The sequence below is a fragment of the Sciurus carolinensis genome, chromosome 1, assembly GCF_902686445.1.
Source record: "Sciurus carolinensis chromosome 1, mSciCar1.2, whole genome shotgun sequence".
Taxonomy (NCBI): Eukaryota; Metazoa; Chordata; class Mammalia; order Rodentia; family Sciuridae; genus Sciurus; species Sciurus carolinensis.
In genome coordinates, this window is record NC_062213.1 from 174199453 (window position 1) to 174216115 (window position 16663).

The 16663-nt window shown below is 36.4% G+C and overlaps 1 protein-coding gene across 8 annotated transcripts in view; it reads right to left on the minus strand.

Moving 5' to 3' along the window:
* Mast2 (microtubule associated serine/threonine kinase 2) overlaps positions 1-16663 on the minus strand; it is a 234633-nt gene that overhangs the window by 57979 nt on the left and 159991 nt on the right. For all 8 annotated transcript variants that reach the window (XM_047527470.1, XM_047527459.1, XM_047527449.1 and 5 more), the window contains one exon: positions 995-1086. In XM_047527470.1, the coding sequence (XP_047383426.1) occupies positions 995-1086 (92 nt within the window). The remainder of the gene's footprint in view (positions 1-994; positions 1087-16663) is intronic.

Below are 16663 nucleotides of genomic sequence, written 5' to 3' on the forward strand. Positions count from 1 at the left end.
TCTGAGAGTCTTGACAACTAATCCATACACATTCTCTATTTCTCCCTTCAAAGGCTCAGTAAACTGTGAGCAAGAAGAGGAACCCAAGAGAAAGAGACCTATCTTATTCAACTTAATGCCAACCTGTTCCACAACTTTTTTATCCCCCTTTTATTGCCCAAAGAGAGAGAGGGTCCGGGTTTAGGAGTATAGTACGCCTGAATTACCAAATCTGGGCTGCAATCTCTGAACAGCTTTCTATGGTTCCAAGTGCTCCATTTCCATTAGTCCCAGGTTTAGAATTTCTACTACAAACTGTAGCAAAGAACAATGTAGCAATACAGTAGTCCCTCCAACAAAGCTGGATCTGGCTCCCATAGGATACACGAATATGTCTAGACCAAAATACGTGGCTAACTCCTCAAATGAGGTCTTTGCCCCTCCCCTGGAAGTAGTATGTGGCTAAGTTAATGTAAATCTTATCATTTTTATATATTCCTCTGTCAGAGGCACGTAAATTGGTCTTTAAATTGTCTGGAAAGTACATTCCAGATGGAAGAGAGTCTGCAATATGTAAAATAAATTTGAAACAAATATTCCTCTTTTGTTTACTTCTAGTGTAACAGGGAGAAAGTTAACCAGATTTCTTTCCGTAAGCCTCCAATCCTTGGGCATGGTAGGATGAAATGTTACTGGACCTTCATTACATGGCCCAAGATGACTGGAGCCATAACACAGTAGAAAACACTAGAACAGAGGCCACTGACCCAGGTTATACATGTGGCCCAAAAATTTACAAGACTAAAAGGAATGTTGAGAGGACAAGGGAAGAAGCAACTAAGAGTCAAAAGCAGACTGAACACATTCTCTTAGAGAGAAAGCCAGTCCATAAACTCTGTAAGCTTTACTCAAGTGATGTGACTATGTAATATACTGAACCTGAACAAAGTAAGTAGGATACAAATCTGGCTTCTGTGGACACTCTTTCATTCAATCTTTCTTAACCTCCACTCACCTGTGTGGCCATGGAGTGGGGAGTGTGGTCGTGGTAGTGTAGGTGATGTGCTAGAAGTCACAATCAAGCTCTTGCGGTTACTTGTCCGACAACTGCAATGAAAACAAAAAAATCAGTTATAACAGGGCCACACCATGAGCTCAGAGACCTTGAGTAGCCATGGTGGAACAAAAGAGTGACACTGTTACATGGGCTGAGCAGTATACCATTTTAAACTACACCTGGTCAGTAATTACTGCTTTTACCAGTTAGATTACATAATTCAGTGTGTTCTACCTTAAAATATTTTTTCTTGCTGCCTTAACTTTGCCAATGTTTTGGGTTGCTTCTTAAACAAACATGAAGCTCTCAAAGAGTAACAACCATGTTTTAAATGATATCTAATGAGGAAAGACCATGGCACATGCCTGTTATACCAAAGGCTTGGGAGGCTGAGGCAGGAGGACTGCAGATTTGAAGCCAGCCTCAGCAACTTAGCAAGGTTGTAAGAAACCTAGTGAGACTCTATCTCAAAATAAAAAAAATAAAGAACTAGAAATGTGGCACAGTGGTTAAGCACTCCTGGTGGATTCATTCCCTGGTACCAAAAAAAAAAAAAAAAAAAAAAAAGCAAATTTTATTTAGAAAACCAACACAAATCAAAATATTTTCTTATCAAGGCTTGGGGTTCAATGGTAGGGTACTTGCCTAACATGTAAGAGCCTGGGTTTGATTCCCAGCATGCATAAATAAATAAATCTCCTATCTCATAAAATTAATGTTCTTGTCATAAGATATGGAAATATTAACTTAATCTATGAATTATGAAATTATTATTTTTAGAACAGTTTAAACAATAAAGTAAGTAATCTCATTTTATCATAAATTTCTGAACAGGCCTGGGTTTCTTCTATAAAACTAGATTTCTATTATTTGTTAATGCCTTAGGTTTTTTTTCTATGGTTGGAGAAAACCAGATCATGATGAAGACCCATTTCATTCAAGATCTGTTACTGAAATTTTTGCATGAATTTATTTGAAAGTCATCCTATATTTTAAAGACATTAGAAAAGTTTTCCATTTATAATTCCTCCAAATAAATATTTGCTGAACATCTCCGGTGCACAAGGCATTGTTGCACATGCTAAGAAGTAGCAGGAAATAGGTCAAAGTCTGTCCTTATAACTAGAGTGAACAGTGCTATAAGAAAAGAAAGAAAAAAGAGAGAAAACATAGAAAAAGTGAGAGAGGGAGAAGCAGGGGACAGAAGACCAGAAAGGTAAGAGAATGAGACAGGAATGGGATTGGCAGAAAAGGCTTGACCAAGGAGATGACATTTCATCAAAAATCTTAAAGACTGAAGGACTGCCACATAAGAAGTGGGAGACAGAGGGAAAGGCAAAGATTGAGGTACTGAAATAAGAACAAATTTGGTATGTTCAAGAAGGAGTAAAGAGGTCAAGAGTGTGTGGCAGAAGTTCCTTCTACCTCGGTCTCCAAAGTTGCTGGGATTACAGGTATGTGCCATAGCACCTACCTCTTAAATTTGTTTTCTGAAGGTTCATTTTAAATTCTAGCTCTAAATGAAATCTTGTTGTTCCCCAAGGACACCATATCACCCTCTCATGGTGTCCTTAGGAGGTAGCAAGATTTTGTTTGTTGTTGAACTTCATATAAACTCAAGTATCAATTACCCATCTGGTGAAATCCTGACCCTTTAAAACCCAACTGTCCATTTACTTTGCAACTGTAACCATAGATTAAAGGTGATAAAAAAAAAAAAAACACAGAATCATGCTGGCTGGTGTCTCTTTATATTTACAGTGACAAATATCAAGTGGGTCCTTGTTACCACCTGCCAACTTTACTACATTTACTTATTAATGTATTTATGTCCTCTCCAAGAAAACTAACTGACATCATCTCAAACCTTTAATGCCCTCTCCCAAATCTCACCATTTGCCAACTCTGGTTTTTATTTAACTGGGAGAAAAAAATAAAACAACATAAAGTACTAAATACTCCCCTTATAATAACCTACTGGCTGGGGTGGGGCTGTGGCTCAGTGGCACCTGCCCAGAATGTGTGAGGCACTGGGTTCAATCTTTAGCACCACATACAAAAATAAGCAAATTAAAAAAAAAAAAAAAAGGCATGTGGTTCATCTGCAACTACAAAAAAAATCTACTAACCCACCTGATTCTGTATCCATATACTCTCCTTTCCCACCTGAAATTACAGTAGGAAAGATCCAATTCAATTCCACTGACGCCCCTATTCAATCTTCCCCCACTGCCTCCTGAACCATGAATTCTACTTTCTACTGTATCATTCATATCATAATAAAGACATCCTGACATGTATTCCATTTTTTAAAAAGGAAAGACATTTGCATAGATAACCCCATCTCCCTTCATCTTGTTCACGACTTTCTTCTTCTATTTAGGAAAAATCCCATATAGGAGCCTTTGTTTGGTGTATTGACTTCTTCATTTCATGATTTCTCTTTACCCAACTCTAGACACATATTCCCATTTTACCATTGAAACTACTGATATCAAGGTCAATATTGGAAATGGTTAATTCTCAGTTCTCTTTTTTTTAATGTATGTAAACCTTGATCTTTTTTTGTTTTTTAAATTATTTTTTATTTGTTCTACAAATATTTGTTTGTTATACTTGATGGTGGACTGCATTTTGACACATCATAGATAAATGGAGTATAACTTCTCATTCTTCTGGATGTACATGAGGTAGAGTTACACAGGTCATATAACCACATATGCACATAGGGTCGTTCTCACGTAAATTTATCATTTGATAGTCACAACTCCTTTCTTTAAAAAAATTATATTCAATAAAATATATGGATCTTATGTATTCATTCAATGATACTTGATAGATTAAGGTACCCATATACAACATCACAAACAATAGACAGAATATTTCTAGTAACCAGGAAAGTTCCTTTTCTAGTAACCAGGAAAAAGTGACTCCACTCACTACCCACACCTCCCATCTCCAACCACCTTTTTTCATCACTATGTCTTAATTTTGTTTGCTGCTAGATTTCATAAAAATCCAATTATATACTATATATCTGGCTTATTTTTGTTCCTAAGGTCATGAGACTTTTTTAAAATTTAGTTTCAAGACAAGATGCTTTCCTAGGTTTTCTTCTCTCTCATTAGCAGCTCATTTTTCATACTCTTTTCCTGCTTCCTTCTCTTCCTGACCTCCAAATGACTTGGTGCTGTGGGGCTCAGGTCTGAAATATAATTTCTTCTCTAGTTAACTCTCACTCCCTGAATGATTTTTTTTTTTTAGTTTCACAGCTTTCAAGATCATGTAGATATTGATGATATCCAGCAATTCATTGCTAGCTCTGTGCTCTCTCTTTCCTTAGTGCAAGATTCATATCCAAGGGCCTTCTTGACATCACCTGGATGTCTAAAAGACATCTCAAGTAGCATTTCTAAAACAGAACTCCTAAATTTCCTCTAATACCTGCTACTCCTCCCTATCTTGTATCTATCTCATGACATGACATTACCATTCCTAATGCTCTGGTAAAAACCACAATCTTCACTGATTCAACTCTTTTTCTGATACCCACATCCAAAACAAGCAGAAACTTCTGTTGCTTCAAAATATATCCTGAGTCCTAACAATTCTCGTTACCTACATCCCTGTTACTACCCAAGCCTGCAGAACATTTGTGAATATTTCTCTTTCCACTCATCTTTTATTTGAATAAACTGAAATCACTTCCTCATTTCCTGCTTTCACTCTTGTCCCTCTACTATCTAGTAAACCAGAGAAAAACCTGAAGGAATATTCAGACAATGGGCAACAAGCAATGCAGAAGGGAGATTGCTAAGAGAAGGGAATCAAGGCAAGTCCCATGATTGCTTATGCTTACTATCTGGGGAGACTTCCCAGCAACAGTATGGGAAGGCATAATCCTACACAGAGCCTGATGATCTCTGAGTCGAAGACGCAAGAGTTGAGAACCCAGGGAGTCTGAAGTAACTGGGAATTTCAGGAGAGAATGCCAGAGAGAAGAAAGCTATAGTAAGTGGAAGTGTGACACAGTGAGCTCTGGAGGCCTGCACAAGGTTTCCCTAAAGTTTTCTGCTGAGTACTGATTAATGCTAGGGGAGGGAACACCCAGGGAAAGGAACAGGTGGAACACTCCCTCCTGGTGCTCACACCAGACTGGGACTAGACAAAGGTGAAACCTTATCGTTCAGAGGATATTGGGTAGAGTACTCAGAAGTGATTTCTCAGCAGTAAGGAAAATGACCCCAAATGCTGTTCTGGACTCACAGAAGCTGTTTTGAAAGTAATCCTCAAAAAATCAAACTATTTCCAAGAAACTTAACTGTAAGCTAGAAGAAAGTTTGAAAATATTTAAAGGAATACAAAAATATGTATCATACAAGGTGAAATTCAATGCTTGCTATATAATACAAACCTATGAGGCATGGAAAAACAAAGGAGAAAAACAGGATTCAAAGTTGGGGCAAGATCATAGACTGATATGATACAGATGACAGAATCAGTAGGAAAAACATCAAAGTCATTACTATATCCCATGTTTTCAAAAAGGTATGGGAAAAGAAAACATGACCATGCTAAGGAGAGATTATATAAGATACATTTAAAGTACTGAACTTCCAGAGATTAAAACAGAGCCAGAGATGAGAATTAAACTGGATGGCAATTAGACACTGCAGGAGCAAAGATTAGTCAACCTGAAGACACAGAAAGAGAAAGTATCTAAAAATTATAAAGGAATTTTTTAATGGAAGAGCATTTTTTGATAACAGTCATACTAACAGGTATGAGGTGATATCTAATATAAGTTTTTATTTGCATTACCCCTGATGACTAATGATATTGAGCACCTTTTCATATAACTTTTGGGTATTATTTATGCCTTCTTTGGAGAAATGTCTTTTCAGGTCTTTTGCCTATTTTTAAGTTGGGTTATTTTTCCACTATTGAGTTGTATGAGTTCTTTAGAAATTCTGGATTATCCTCTTATCAGATATATAGTTTGCAAATATTTTTTCCCAGTCTATAGGATATTGTTTCATTTTGTTGATTATTTCCTTTACGTGCAGAAGTTTTTTAATTTAATGTAGTCCCATTTACTTAGTTTTGCTTTTGTGGCCCGAGTTTTTGGTATGTTTCCAAAAAGTCACTGCAAAGCCAATTTTCAGGAGATTTCCCTGTGTTCTCTTCAATGAAGTCTATGGCTTCTGGCCACATATTTAGGAGTTTTATTCATTTTGAGATGATTTTTGAGTAATGATATAAGATGGGGCCCAATTTCACCTCTTTTTCATGTCAAAACTCAGTTCTTCCCTCGTTATTTATTAAAGACAAAAAAATGTTGTCAAGGGTTCAGAGAAAAGGGAACTCTAATATGCCAGTAGGAATGTAGATTATTCAGTTATGGAAAATAGTATGTTTAAAAGTATATTTTTAAACAAATTAAAAATATATCTACCATCTGACCCAACAATCTCTCCTATGAGCATATATACTCAAAGGAAATGAAATTATCACCTCGTCCCATGTCCATTGCATCATTATTCTCAATACCTAAGATATAAAAAAGTCTAAGTGTCCATCAATAGCTTAATTTGATAAAGGAACTGTGTACATACATACAATGGAATAATATTTAACCCTAAAAAAGAATGAGATCTTGCTATTTATCATAACATGGATGAGAATGGAGGGCATTATGTTAAGTGAAAGAAGTCAAGACACATAAAGAAAAATATTGCATGATTTTACTTATCAGTGGAATCTGAAACAAAAACAGAGATTGGACTGGGGTTGTAGCTTAGTGGTTGAGCACTTGCCTAGCATATGTGAGGCACTGGGTTCAATCCTCAGCACCACATAAAAATAAATAAATAAAATAAAGGCATTGTGTCCATCTACAACTAAAAAAGAAAGAAAGAAAAACATGGAAATGAACACAATACAACAACAGTAACCAAGGATGGGATGGGATAGGGGAACGAAATCAAGAGATGTATCATAGGATACAAAGTAGCAGGTATATAGGAAGAATAAGTCTAGAGATCTAATGTTCAACATGAGGGTTATAGGCAATAAAATTGTACAATATATGGGATTCACATTAAATGAGTAGATTTTAGCTGCTTGTGACACACCAAAAAAAAAAAAAAAAAAAAAAAAAAAAAAGAAAGACAACAAACAATGGGTAACCATGTGAGATTTTGGGTATGTTAATTTACTTGACAGAAATCACCTTTTTACTATTTTTTAAATGTATTCTTATAGCATCATTTTAGATATCTTAAATATGCATAATCAAACTGTTGGAAGGAAAAAGAAGCAGTGAGCTGTGGAACAACTTTAAGCAGACACTATTTGTAATTAGAAATTAGAATCCTTGAAAGAGAATAGGAAAAAAAACAAAAGGTTTTTTTTTTTTAAAGAAAGAGTGGCCAAAATATTTCCAATTTAATGACAACTAAAACCCACAAATTCCAGAGGCTTAATGAACCTTAAGTACAAGACATGAAGAAAAGTAAGCCAAAGCACATCATAATCAAATTACTCAAACCAGTAATAAAGAGAAAACCTTAAGAACAAACAGAAAAATTATATGACACAGAACAAAGAAAATGACATTACTTGCTGAAAAAAAAATGCAAAACAGAAGACACTGAAAATCACATAAGTATTGAACCTAGACTTCAATACCAAGCAAAAAATTCTTTAAAAACAGTCAAAATAAAGACTTTTCCAGACACACAAAAGCTCTAATAATTCATTTCCAGTAGAACACCACCTCCAGAAGCCCTTTAGAAGAAAATGATACCAGGTGGAAATCTGGAAATCTCTCCTTGGATACAAAGGGAAAAAAGATACCCGAAATGGTAAATATGTACATTAATAGAAATTTCTTGGTGTTTCATTTTGTTTTTGCAGTACTAGGGACTGAACCCATAGCCTCACACAAATTAGGCAAGTGCTCTACCACTGAGCTACATCCATAGCCCTTTATTTGTTTTCCATTTAAAATTTATTTTGAGTTAGGGTCTCCCTACATTGCCCAGGCTGGCCTTGAACTTGCTATCCTCCTGCCTCAACTCCTGAGTAGCAGGGATTACAGGTCTTGTTTTCACTTTTAAATTCTCTTTAAAGTAGGGCTGGGGATGTAGCTCAGTGGTAGAACACTTGCTTGCATGCATGAATCCCTGGGTTCAATCCATAGTACTGCAAAAAATTTAAAAAAAATCTTTGAAGGGTAATTTTGCAGGCACAGTGGTGGTGCACACCTCTAGTCCCAGATGCTTGAGAGGCTGAGGCAGGAGGATTGCAAGTTCAAGGCCACCCTTAATCTCAAAGTAAGAATAAAAAGGGACTGGAGATGTAGCTCAGTGGTAGAACACCTCAGTGGTAGAATACCCAGTACCACATATTAAAAAAAGTTTTAAAGCATAATTGATTTTTAAAAAATATAATTTACTATGGAGTCTATAGCACCAAGCCTGGGAGGGAAGAAATGGAAGTATGCTGTTTTAAAGCTCTTATATTAAATATGATGAGGTATGATATTAATTGAAGGTAATCTGAGGGGAGTTAAAAATTTATTATAAATTAAAGCAACTACTCAAAAAAGAAAGAAGAAAAACAAAGTAAAGTTAAGCCAATAAAGGAAATAAAGTGGAATCATTTAAAACGGTCGAAAAGAAATCAGAAAAAGAAAAGAACAAGTACAGTTGAGTTAGATAGCAAGAATAATAGATTTAAACCCAATCACACCAATAACTGTGTTAAATATAAATGTTCTAAATATAGGCAATTATTACTTGTGACAGCCAAACACTGGAAACCACCCCAAATATTCACTGACTGGTAAGTAATGAACAAATCACTGTACAGAAACCATTCCACACAATGTAATACTACTTATCAACAGCAAGGAATAAACTACTGATTTTACACAACAGATGAATCTCAAAAATGGTTATGCTGAAATCAAGAAGCCACGTAGAAAAGAGGATATATCATATGATTCCACTTACATAAAATTCTAGGAAATGCTAACTAATCTGTAGTGACAGCAGACTGGTAGTTGACTAACCAGAGGTAAGAATGCATTTTAAAGTTTGAGAAAACATTTGAGTTATAGATATATTTATTATCTTCATGCTCATGATCAGCATCATATACTTAACCACTGTGATTGTGCTGCACATGTATATGTATACCAAAACTCATCATGTAAAACATGTATAGTCTATTAGGGTTCAACCATACCTCAATAAAACTACATTTTAAAAAGTTTTTATTAAATAATATCATGTCACTTTTCCACTTAGAATTCTCCCTATCTCAGAGAGAGTAAAACACGGCTCTCACAGTGTTCTGGATGTTCTTCAAGACGCTGTCACATGGTCTGCATCTCTGCCACCCCTCCCCTTCTAGCTCACTCTCCAGCCACACTGGCCTCACTTTTCTTGGATCAAGCCCAGCATGTCACTGCCACGGAGCTTTACAACTAATATTCCCTTTACCTAGAATGCTTCCCCCAGAAAGCCTGGTCCCTCACCTCCTTTAGGACTGTGCTCAAGTATGATCTCAGAGAATTTCCCTCTGACCAAACACTCCTCTCCCCACATCCTGATATATTTTTGTCCACAGTATTTGCCATTATCTAACACGCTATGTATTCTGCACTTTCATTTTGTTGTCTCTCTTCCCATTACAATCTAAGCTTTAAAAGGGCAGGGGTTTCTGTTTAATTTGTTTACTGCTCTGTTCCTAATGACTACAACACTGCCAGGCACATGATGGGTCCCAATAAATATCTGTTACAAGGATTAAAATAAAGAGGCTACCTGGCAAATATAAGGCATATCAAACTATTATATTCTAAGCTCATTGTGTATGAAAGTGAAAATTCTTTGAAATTTCAACAACAGATAGTTGATTCTGACTTCGTTTGCCATGATCTTATTAAAACTTTTAAAATAAAATCCGAAATACTAAAGATCATATTTCCAGTCCACATGCCTTTTTGTGAAGGTACACATAATCTCACTTGGCACATTTGTAACAGTTGCCCTAGGAAGGGGGGGAAAAAGGTCAGAAGCTCTGGTACAGATGCCATGACTCAGCTGAGATCCAAAACAAGGAACTGGCTAATTGTGCATTTCACAGGCTCTGGCCATTTCCCCAGGATCCTAAGAAGATGAAGGTTAAGCCTTCATTCATCCCAGTAAGATAAAAGTACTGGATGGATGTTGCAGTCAGGCACAACAACTCAGCTGATGGGGAGATAACCTGGAAGTCCCTGAGCTAATTCTGTGCTGCCAACTGCAAAGGTTTGGTCTCTCAGAGAGAGCCCTGGCATTTTGTCTGTTCTTTCAGGTCTCTCCATGGCCACCTCAGTGGATAGTGGGAGTAAGGGCTGAGGCACACTGCACAATCTCTGCACTGCTGAATCTATATAGGGACTTGAAAGCTGCTTTTGCTAAAAGCACTGCCTCTTCACTTGAGCCTGCAGGTATCCAATGGGTAGCTAAAATTAGGATAAAAGCTTGGCATCTCTGTCTCCTTTTGCTATCTTAACCCATTAAGGACCAAACTTTCAATATGGCAAACATAATAATAATTATTATTATTGGGGGGGGGGTACCAGGAATTGAACTCAGGGGCACTTGACCATTGAGTCACATCCCCAGTCCTATTTTGTATTTCATTTATAGACAGGGTCTCACTGAGTTGCTCAGCATCTTGCTGTTGCTGAGGCTGGATTTTGAACTCACAATCCTCCTGTCTCAGCCTCCCAAGCCACTGGGATTACAGGCATGTACTACTGCTCCCCATGTAATTATTTTAAAGTTAGCATAAGGAGTATGTATGTTGCTTAATTTAAGTTTCCATATGTGTTCCATATCTGGTATGATGGGACAAAATGGGATGAACTTTAGATCAGGTGGCTCTGCACACAGGTTAATCATTTAAGGACTGTTTGCAAAAAGTTGGTAATACATGGTAGATTAGACCTAAATTAACTAATCACTCTCCTCCCCTTTCAAGGCTGAAGGTACCAAGATAAGAGCAACTAAGATGTTTTCAAGACTATAGAGACATCATAATCCACAGATTATCAACCACCAGCTTTTTTCCCATATTTTTTGTTAGTGCATTATAGTTGTACATAATGGTGGGATTTGTTGTTACATATTCATATATGCACACAATATAACAATATAATTTAGCCAATAATATTACCCTGTATTTCCCCATTCCCTTCCCTCCTCCCTCCCCCTTGGTCCCTTCTATCCTACTAATCTCTTAGATTTTCATGAGACTCCAACACATATACCTTTCTTGTCCTTTTCCCTTTATAGCTTCCACATAAGAGAAAACATGTGACCCTTGACCTTCTGAGTTTGGCTGATTTTGTTTAACATAATGGTCTCAAGTTCCATCAGTTTTCCTGGAAGTGACATAATTTCATTGCTCTTTATGGCTAATTAAAACTTCACTCGGTGTGTGTGTGTGTGTGTGTGTGTACACATATGAATTACATAATTCATATATATATATATATGTACATATGGGTGAATAGATAAAGAAACATGATATATTTATCCATTCGCCCAATGACAGACACCTATGTTGGTTCCATAGATTGGCTATTGTGAATTGTGCTACTATAAACATGGGTATGCATATCACTATAGTATGCTGACTTTAATTTTTTAGAATAAATACCAAAAGTGGTAAAGCTGGATCATATGGTGACTCCATGACTAGTCTTTTGAGGAAACTCCATACTGATTTCCAAAGTGGTTATACTAACTTACCATCCTGCCTACAGTGTAAAAGTTACTTTTCCTCCACATCCTCTCCAGTATTATTGTTTGTATTCTTCATGGCTGCCATTCTAACTGGAGTGAGATGAAATCTCAGGGTAGTTTTGATTTGCATTTCTCTCTTTGTTTCCTTTGTTAATTTGATTGTTTCCTTTTTAATTTGATGCTGTCCTATTTTTTAACTCTTGGCATTATTTCCTGAGCTTTAGGTTCCTAATGAGAAAGCCTGAACCTATATGCTGGAGTGTTGAACCTACATTTTCTTCTAGGAGTTGAAAGTTTCTAATCAAATTCCTAGGTCTTGGTTCATTTTGACTTGACTTGTGTGCAGGGTGAGCAATAAGGGGCTAGTCTCATTCTTCTACATGTGGATAACCAGTTTTCCCAGCACCATTTGTTACAAAGGCTGTCCTTTCTCCAAAGTATGTTTTTGGTATCTTTGTCAATAGATGGCTGTATCTGTGTGGGGTTGTCTCTGTGTCTTCCATTCTGTCTCACTTGTCTTGTGTCTGTTTTTATGCCAGCAAAGTACAGTGTTCGTTACTATAATTCTCTAGTATAATTTTAAGTCAAATATTGTGATGCCTCCAGAAGCTTTTTAGGATTAGGATTGCTTTGACTATTCTGGGTCTTTTATTTTTCTAAGTTAATTTTAGGGCAGTTTTTCTAGTTCTGTGAAGAATGTTATTCATATTTTGATATTGACTTTGATATTGATATTTGATTTTGATATTGACTCTATATATTGCTTTTGGTAATATGGCCATTTTAACAAAATTAATCATGCCTATCCATGAACATGGAAGGTCATTCCATCTTCTTGAATCTCTTCAATTTCTTTCTTCAATATTCCATAGTTTTGAGGGCTGGAGATTTAGCCCAGTTGTTAGAGGGCTTGCCTAGCATGCACAAGGCACTGGGTGCAAGTCCCAGCACCACCAATATATATTTATTCTATAGTTTTCATTGTAGAGATCTTTCACCTACTTCTCAACCACTAGCTTTCAAAGGTCCTGTTCCAGACCACCAAAGTGGCACCTAAAAGTCTTTGGTCAACTTCCTAAATGTAAAGGAGGTCCCAGTCATTGTCCTAACTAACTCCCTTGTGTTCCTCTAACCTGCTGTCTAAGTCATCTCCCCTCTCCAACTTATCTCAAGTTCCAGTAACATGGAGCCTTGTAAGCAATCCTCTCCCAGGTGGTGTCAAGACACCTGCAGAACCAGGCCTGAGATAATGATCAACCAAATTGTTTATCCTAGACTGACGATGCGTGTTTTCTTGCCCCACAACCCACTCACTTTTGTTCCTTCCTTATATAACCCCAAGTCTTAGCACCTCTGAGAAATCTTTAGGTACTAGATTGCTGTTTTTCTTCTTGGTGTAACCACACTGAGCATAAATTCCTGCCCTTACCATGTGTCTCCTGGTTGTTCGATTAGGGTGAGTGGCAGAGCCTGGTTCACTGGAATGCCTAAAGTTGGGTCTCTGGCCAAGTTTTCAAATATCCTTTAACTAACTGTCTGGTAACTAAAAGACACTTATAAAATCTGACCCCTGCAAAAGCTGCCATAAATTTACTTATGAAGTCTGCTTCCCAGCTTGAAGCAACATAGGATATGAAGCAGGGTGCCTAACTGTAGATCCCTTAGTCCTCTCCAACTTCCCAACCTAGAGGTCTAGCTATTCCTAGGAACATGAGCACTTGGTGACTGGCTAATTCCTTTTATAATTTAGAATGAAGAAAAGATTACTTCTGCCTCATTAAGTGTAAACAAGATAGAGAAGAACCTGGAGCCACTTAAGGTCAAGCACTTCCAGATATTATTTTACAGTAACATCCAAGATGATGTTCCCATTAAGAGGTCAGTGTGTGAGAAAATACATGCTTTCTTGCCAATCAAGGGAGAGATTATTACTTACCCATTATATTATTATTATTGATCCATTATTTATCTCTTACTTGGTTTTATCCTTCCAACTAATCTCTCTGGTTTACCCTAATCCCTATCCCTATTCTTCTGCTTTATTTAGATGTTGATATCGATCTTTATTTTATTCATTTATTTATATGTGGTGCTGAGAATCAAACCCAGTGCCTCATACTTGCTAGGCAAGTGATCTACCACTGAGCCACAACCCCAGCCCTATCCCTATTCTTAACACAAGCAGCCACTGTGATCTTTTTAAAGCAAAAATCATATGATTTCACTTCTCTGCTAAGTTCACATAGACAAATTTAGCTAGTACCCCTCCCTGTCTTAATTTTTCCCTTTACCAGGTCCTTCCCCCAGCTATCTAATGGCAAAAATTCCTTACTCCTTTAAGACTTCATTCAAATGTCACCTTTCCAATTTCCCTATAATAACTGATCATCTCCCCACATCCCCTTTTCTCTTTTTTCCCCAAGTAGCACTTATGATCTTATACTACACAAATTAATGAATTTATTATGATTAATGGTTATTTTTTCCCTAGTGTAAGGTCTATGAGATATTCCAATCATCTAGAAATACTGCCTAGAGTACAGTAGGTTCTCAGTGTTTGTTGATCAAATGAATACATTTCCATAGAGACAAATTCCCTAAGGGCACCAGGCACTGGAGGAATCAGGAAGAAGCCTTTGCTATAAACCAAAATTTTCTTTCCTCCAAGGCTAGTAGCAGCTCTTTTTGATTTAATCAAGTATTTTAAAATTTCTGCCCCATTGGTTTGTATATCATACATCGTGTCCCCGCTACCATCACCACCAAGGTAGTTCCAGTTACTGAAATTTTAATAGGCATTCTTGTCTTAAAGTTAAAAATTAATCAGCACCTTGACCATCTTTCTGAACAAAATAAAAATATCTTAGACACTTTAATTCCAGTCCCACCACCCACTTTCAACTCTCATGTCATTGCAGTCTAATATTTACTTTATAATGAAAATGCCTAACATTCAAAATAAAGATAAAATTTTAAAGGCTGCGAGAGAAGAGCATCAGATTACATACGGGGAAACCAATATGGACATCAGCAGATTTCTCAGCTCAGATCCTATAAGCTAGATGGGCCTGGAACAACATATTTCAAGCTCTGATGCCAACCAAGAATCTTATACCCAGCAAAACTTACCTTCAGATTTGATAACAAAATAAAATCCTTCCATGATAAAGTTAAAAGAATTTACAAATAGAAAGCCTATACTACAGAACATTCTCAGCAAAATATTCCACGAGGAAGAAATGAAACACAACAATGTAAGTAAGCAAAGGGAGGAACTAACCTAAAGGAAAAGCCAAGCTAAGTTAAAAACCAAAAATAAGTCAAAATGACCAGGAATACAAATCATATCTCAATAATAACCCTGAATGTTAATGACCTAACCTAAACTCATCAATCAAATGACACAGACTGGCAGATTGGATTTTAAAAAAAGGACCCAACAATATGCTGCCTTCAAGAGACTCATCTCATAGAAAAGGACACCCACAGACTAAAGGTGAAAGGATGGAAAAAAACATACCAAGCACACAGACTCAGTAAAAGAGTAGGGGTCTCCATTCTCATATCAGATAAAGTGAACTTCAAGCCAAAGTTAGAAGGGATAAAAAGGGTCATTTCATACTGCTCAAGGGAAGCATAAATCAGCAAGACATAACAATCAAAAATATTTATGCCCCAAACAATGGAGCATCTATGTACATCAAACAAATCCTTCTCAATTCCAGGAACCAAACAGACCACAACACAATAATACTAGGTGACTTTTAACGTACCTCTCTCATCACTGGATAGATCTTCCAAACAAAAATTGAACAAAGAAACCACAGAACTCAATAACACAATTAATAATTTAAACTTAAGAGACATATACAGAATATTCTATCCATCAGTGAGTGAATACACTTTCTTCTCAGCAGCACATGGATCCTTCTCTAGAATAGAATATATATTATGCCACAAAGCAGCCCTTGGTAAATACAAAAAAAATAGAGATACTACCTTGTATTCTATCAGATAATAATGGAATGAGATTAGAAATCAATGATAAAATAAAAAACAGAAACTACTTGAATACCTGAAGACTAAATAATACACTATTGAATGATGCACAGATAGCAGAAGACATCAGGGAGGAGATAAAAAAAATTCTTAGAGGTAAATGAGAACAATGATACAGCATATCAAAATCTCTGGGACTCTATGAAAGCAGTACTAAGAGGAAAATTCATTGCATGGAGTACATTCAACAAAAGAAGAAAAAGTCAACAAATAAACAACCTAACATTACATGTCAAAGCCCTAGAAAAAGAACAGATCAACACCAAAAGTAGTAGAAGATAGGAAATAATTAAAATCAGAGCTGAAATCAAATGAAATTAAAACAAAAGAAACAATTCAAAAAATTGACATAACAAAAAGTTGGTTCTTTGAAAAAATAAACAAAATTGATAAACCTTTAGCTGCACTAACAAAGAGAAGAAAAGAGAAAACTCAAATTACTAAAATTTGAGATGAAAAAGGAAATATCACAATAGACACTACTGAAATACAAAACATAATTAGAAGCTATTTTGAAAATCTATACTACAACAAGTGATTCTAGAGACATATGATCTACCCAAACTGAATCAGGAAGACATACACAATTTAAACAGATCAATTTCAAGCAATGAAATAGAAGAAGCCACCAAAAGCCTACCAACCAAGAAAAGCCTGGGACCAGAAAAAGAAAAGCCCAGGACCAGACGGATTCTCAGTTGAGTTCTACAAGACCTTCAAAGAAGAACTAATACCAATACTGCTCGAAGTATTCCATGAAACA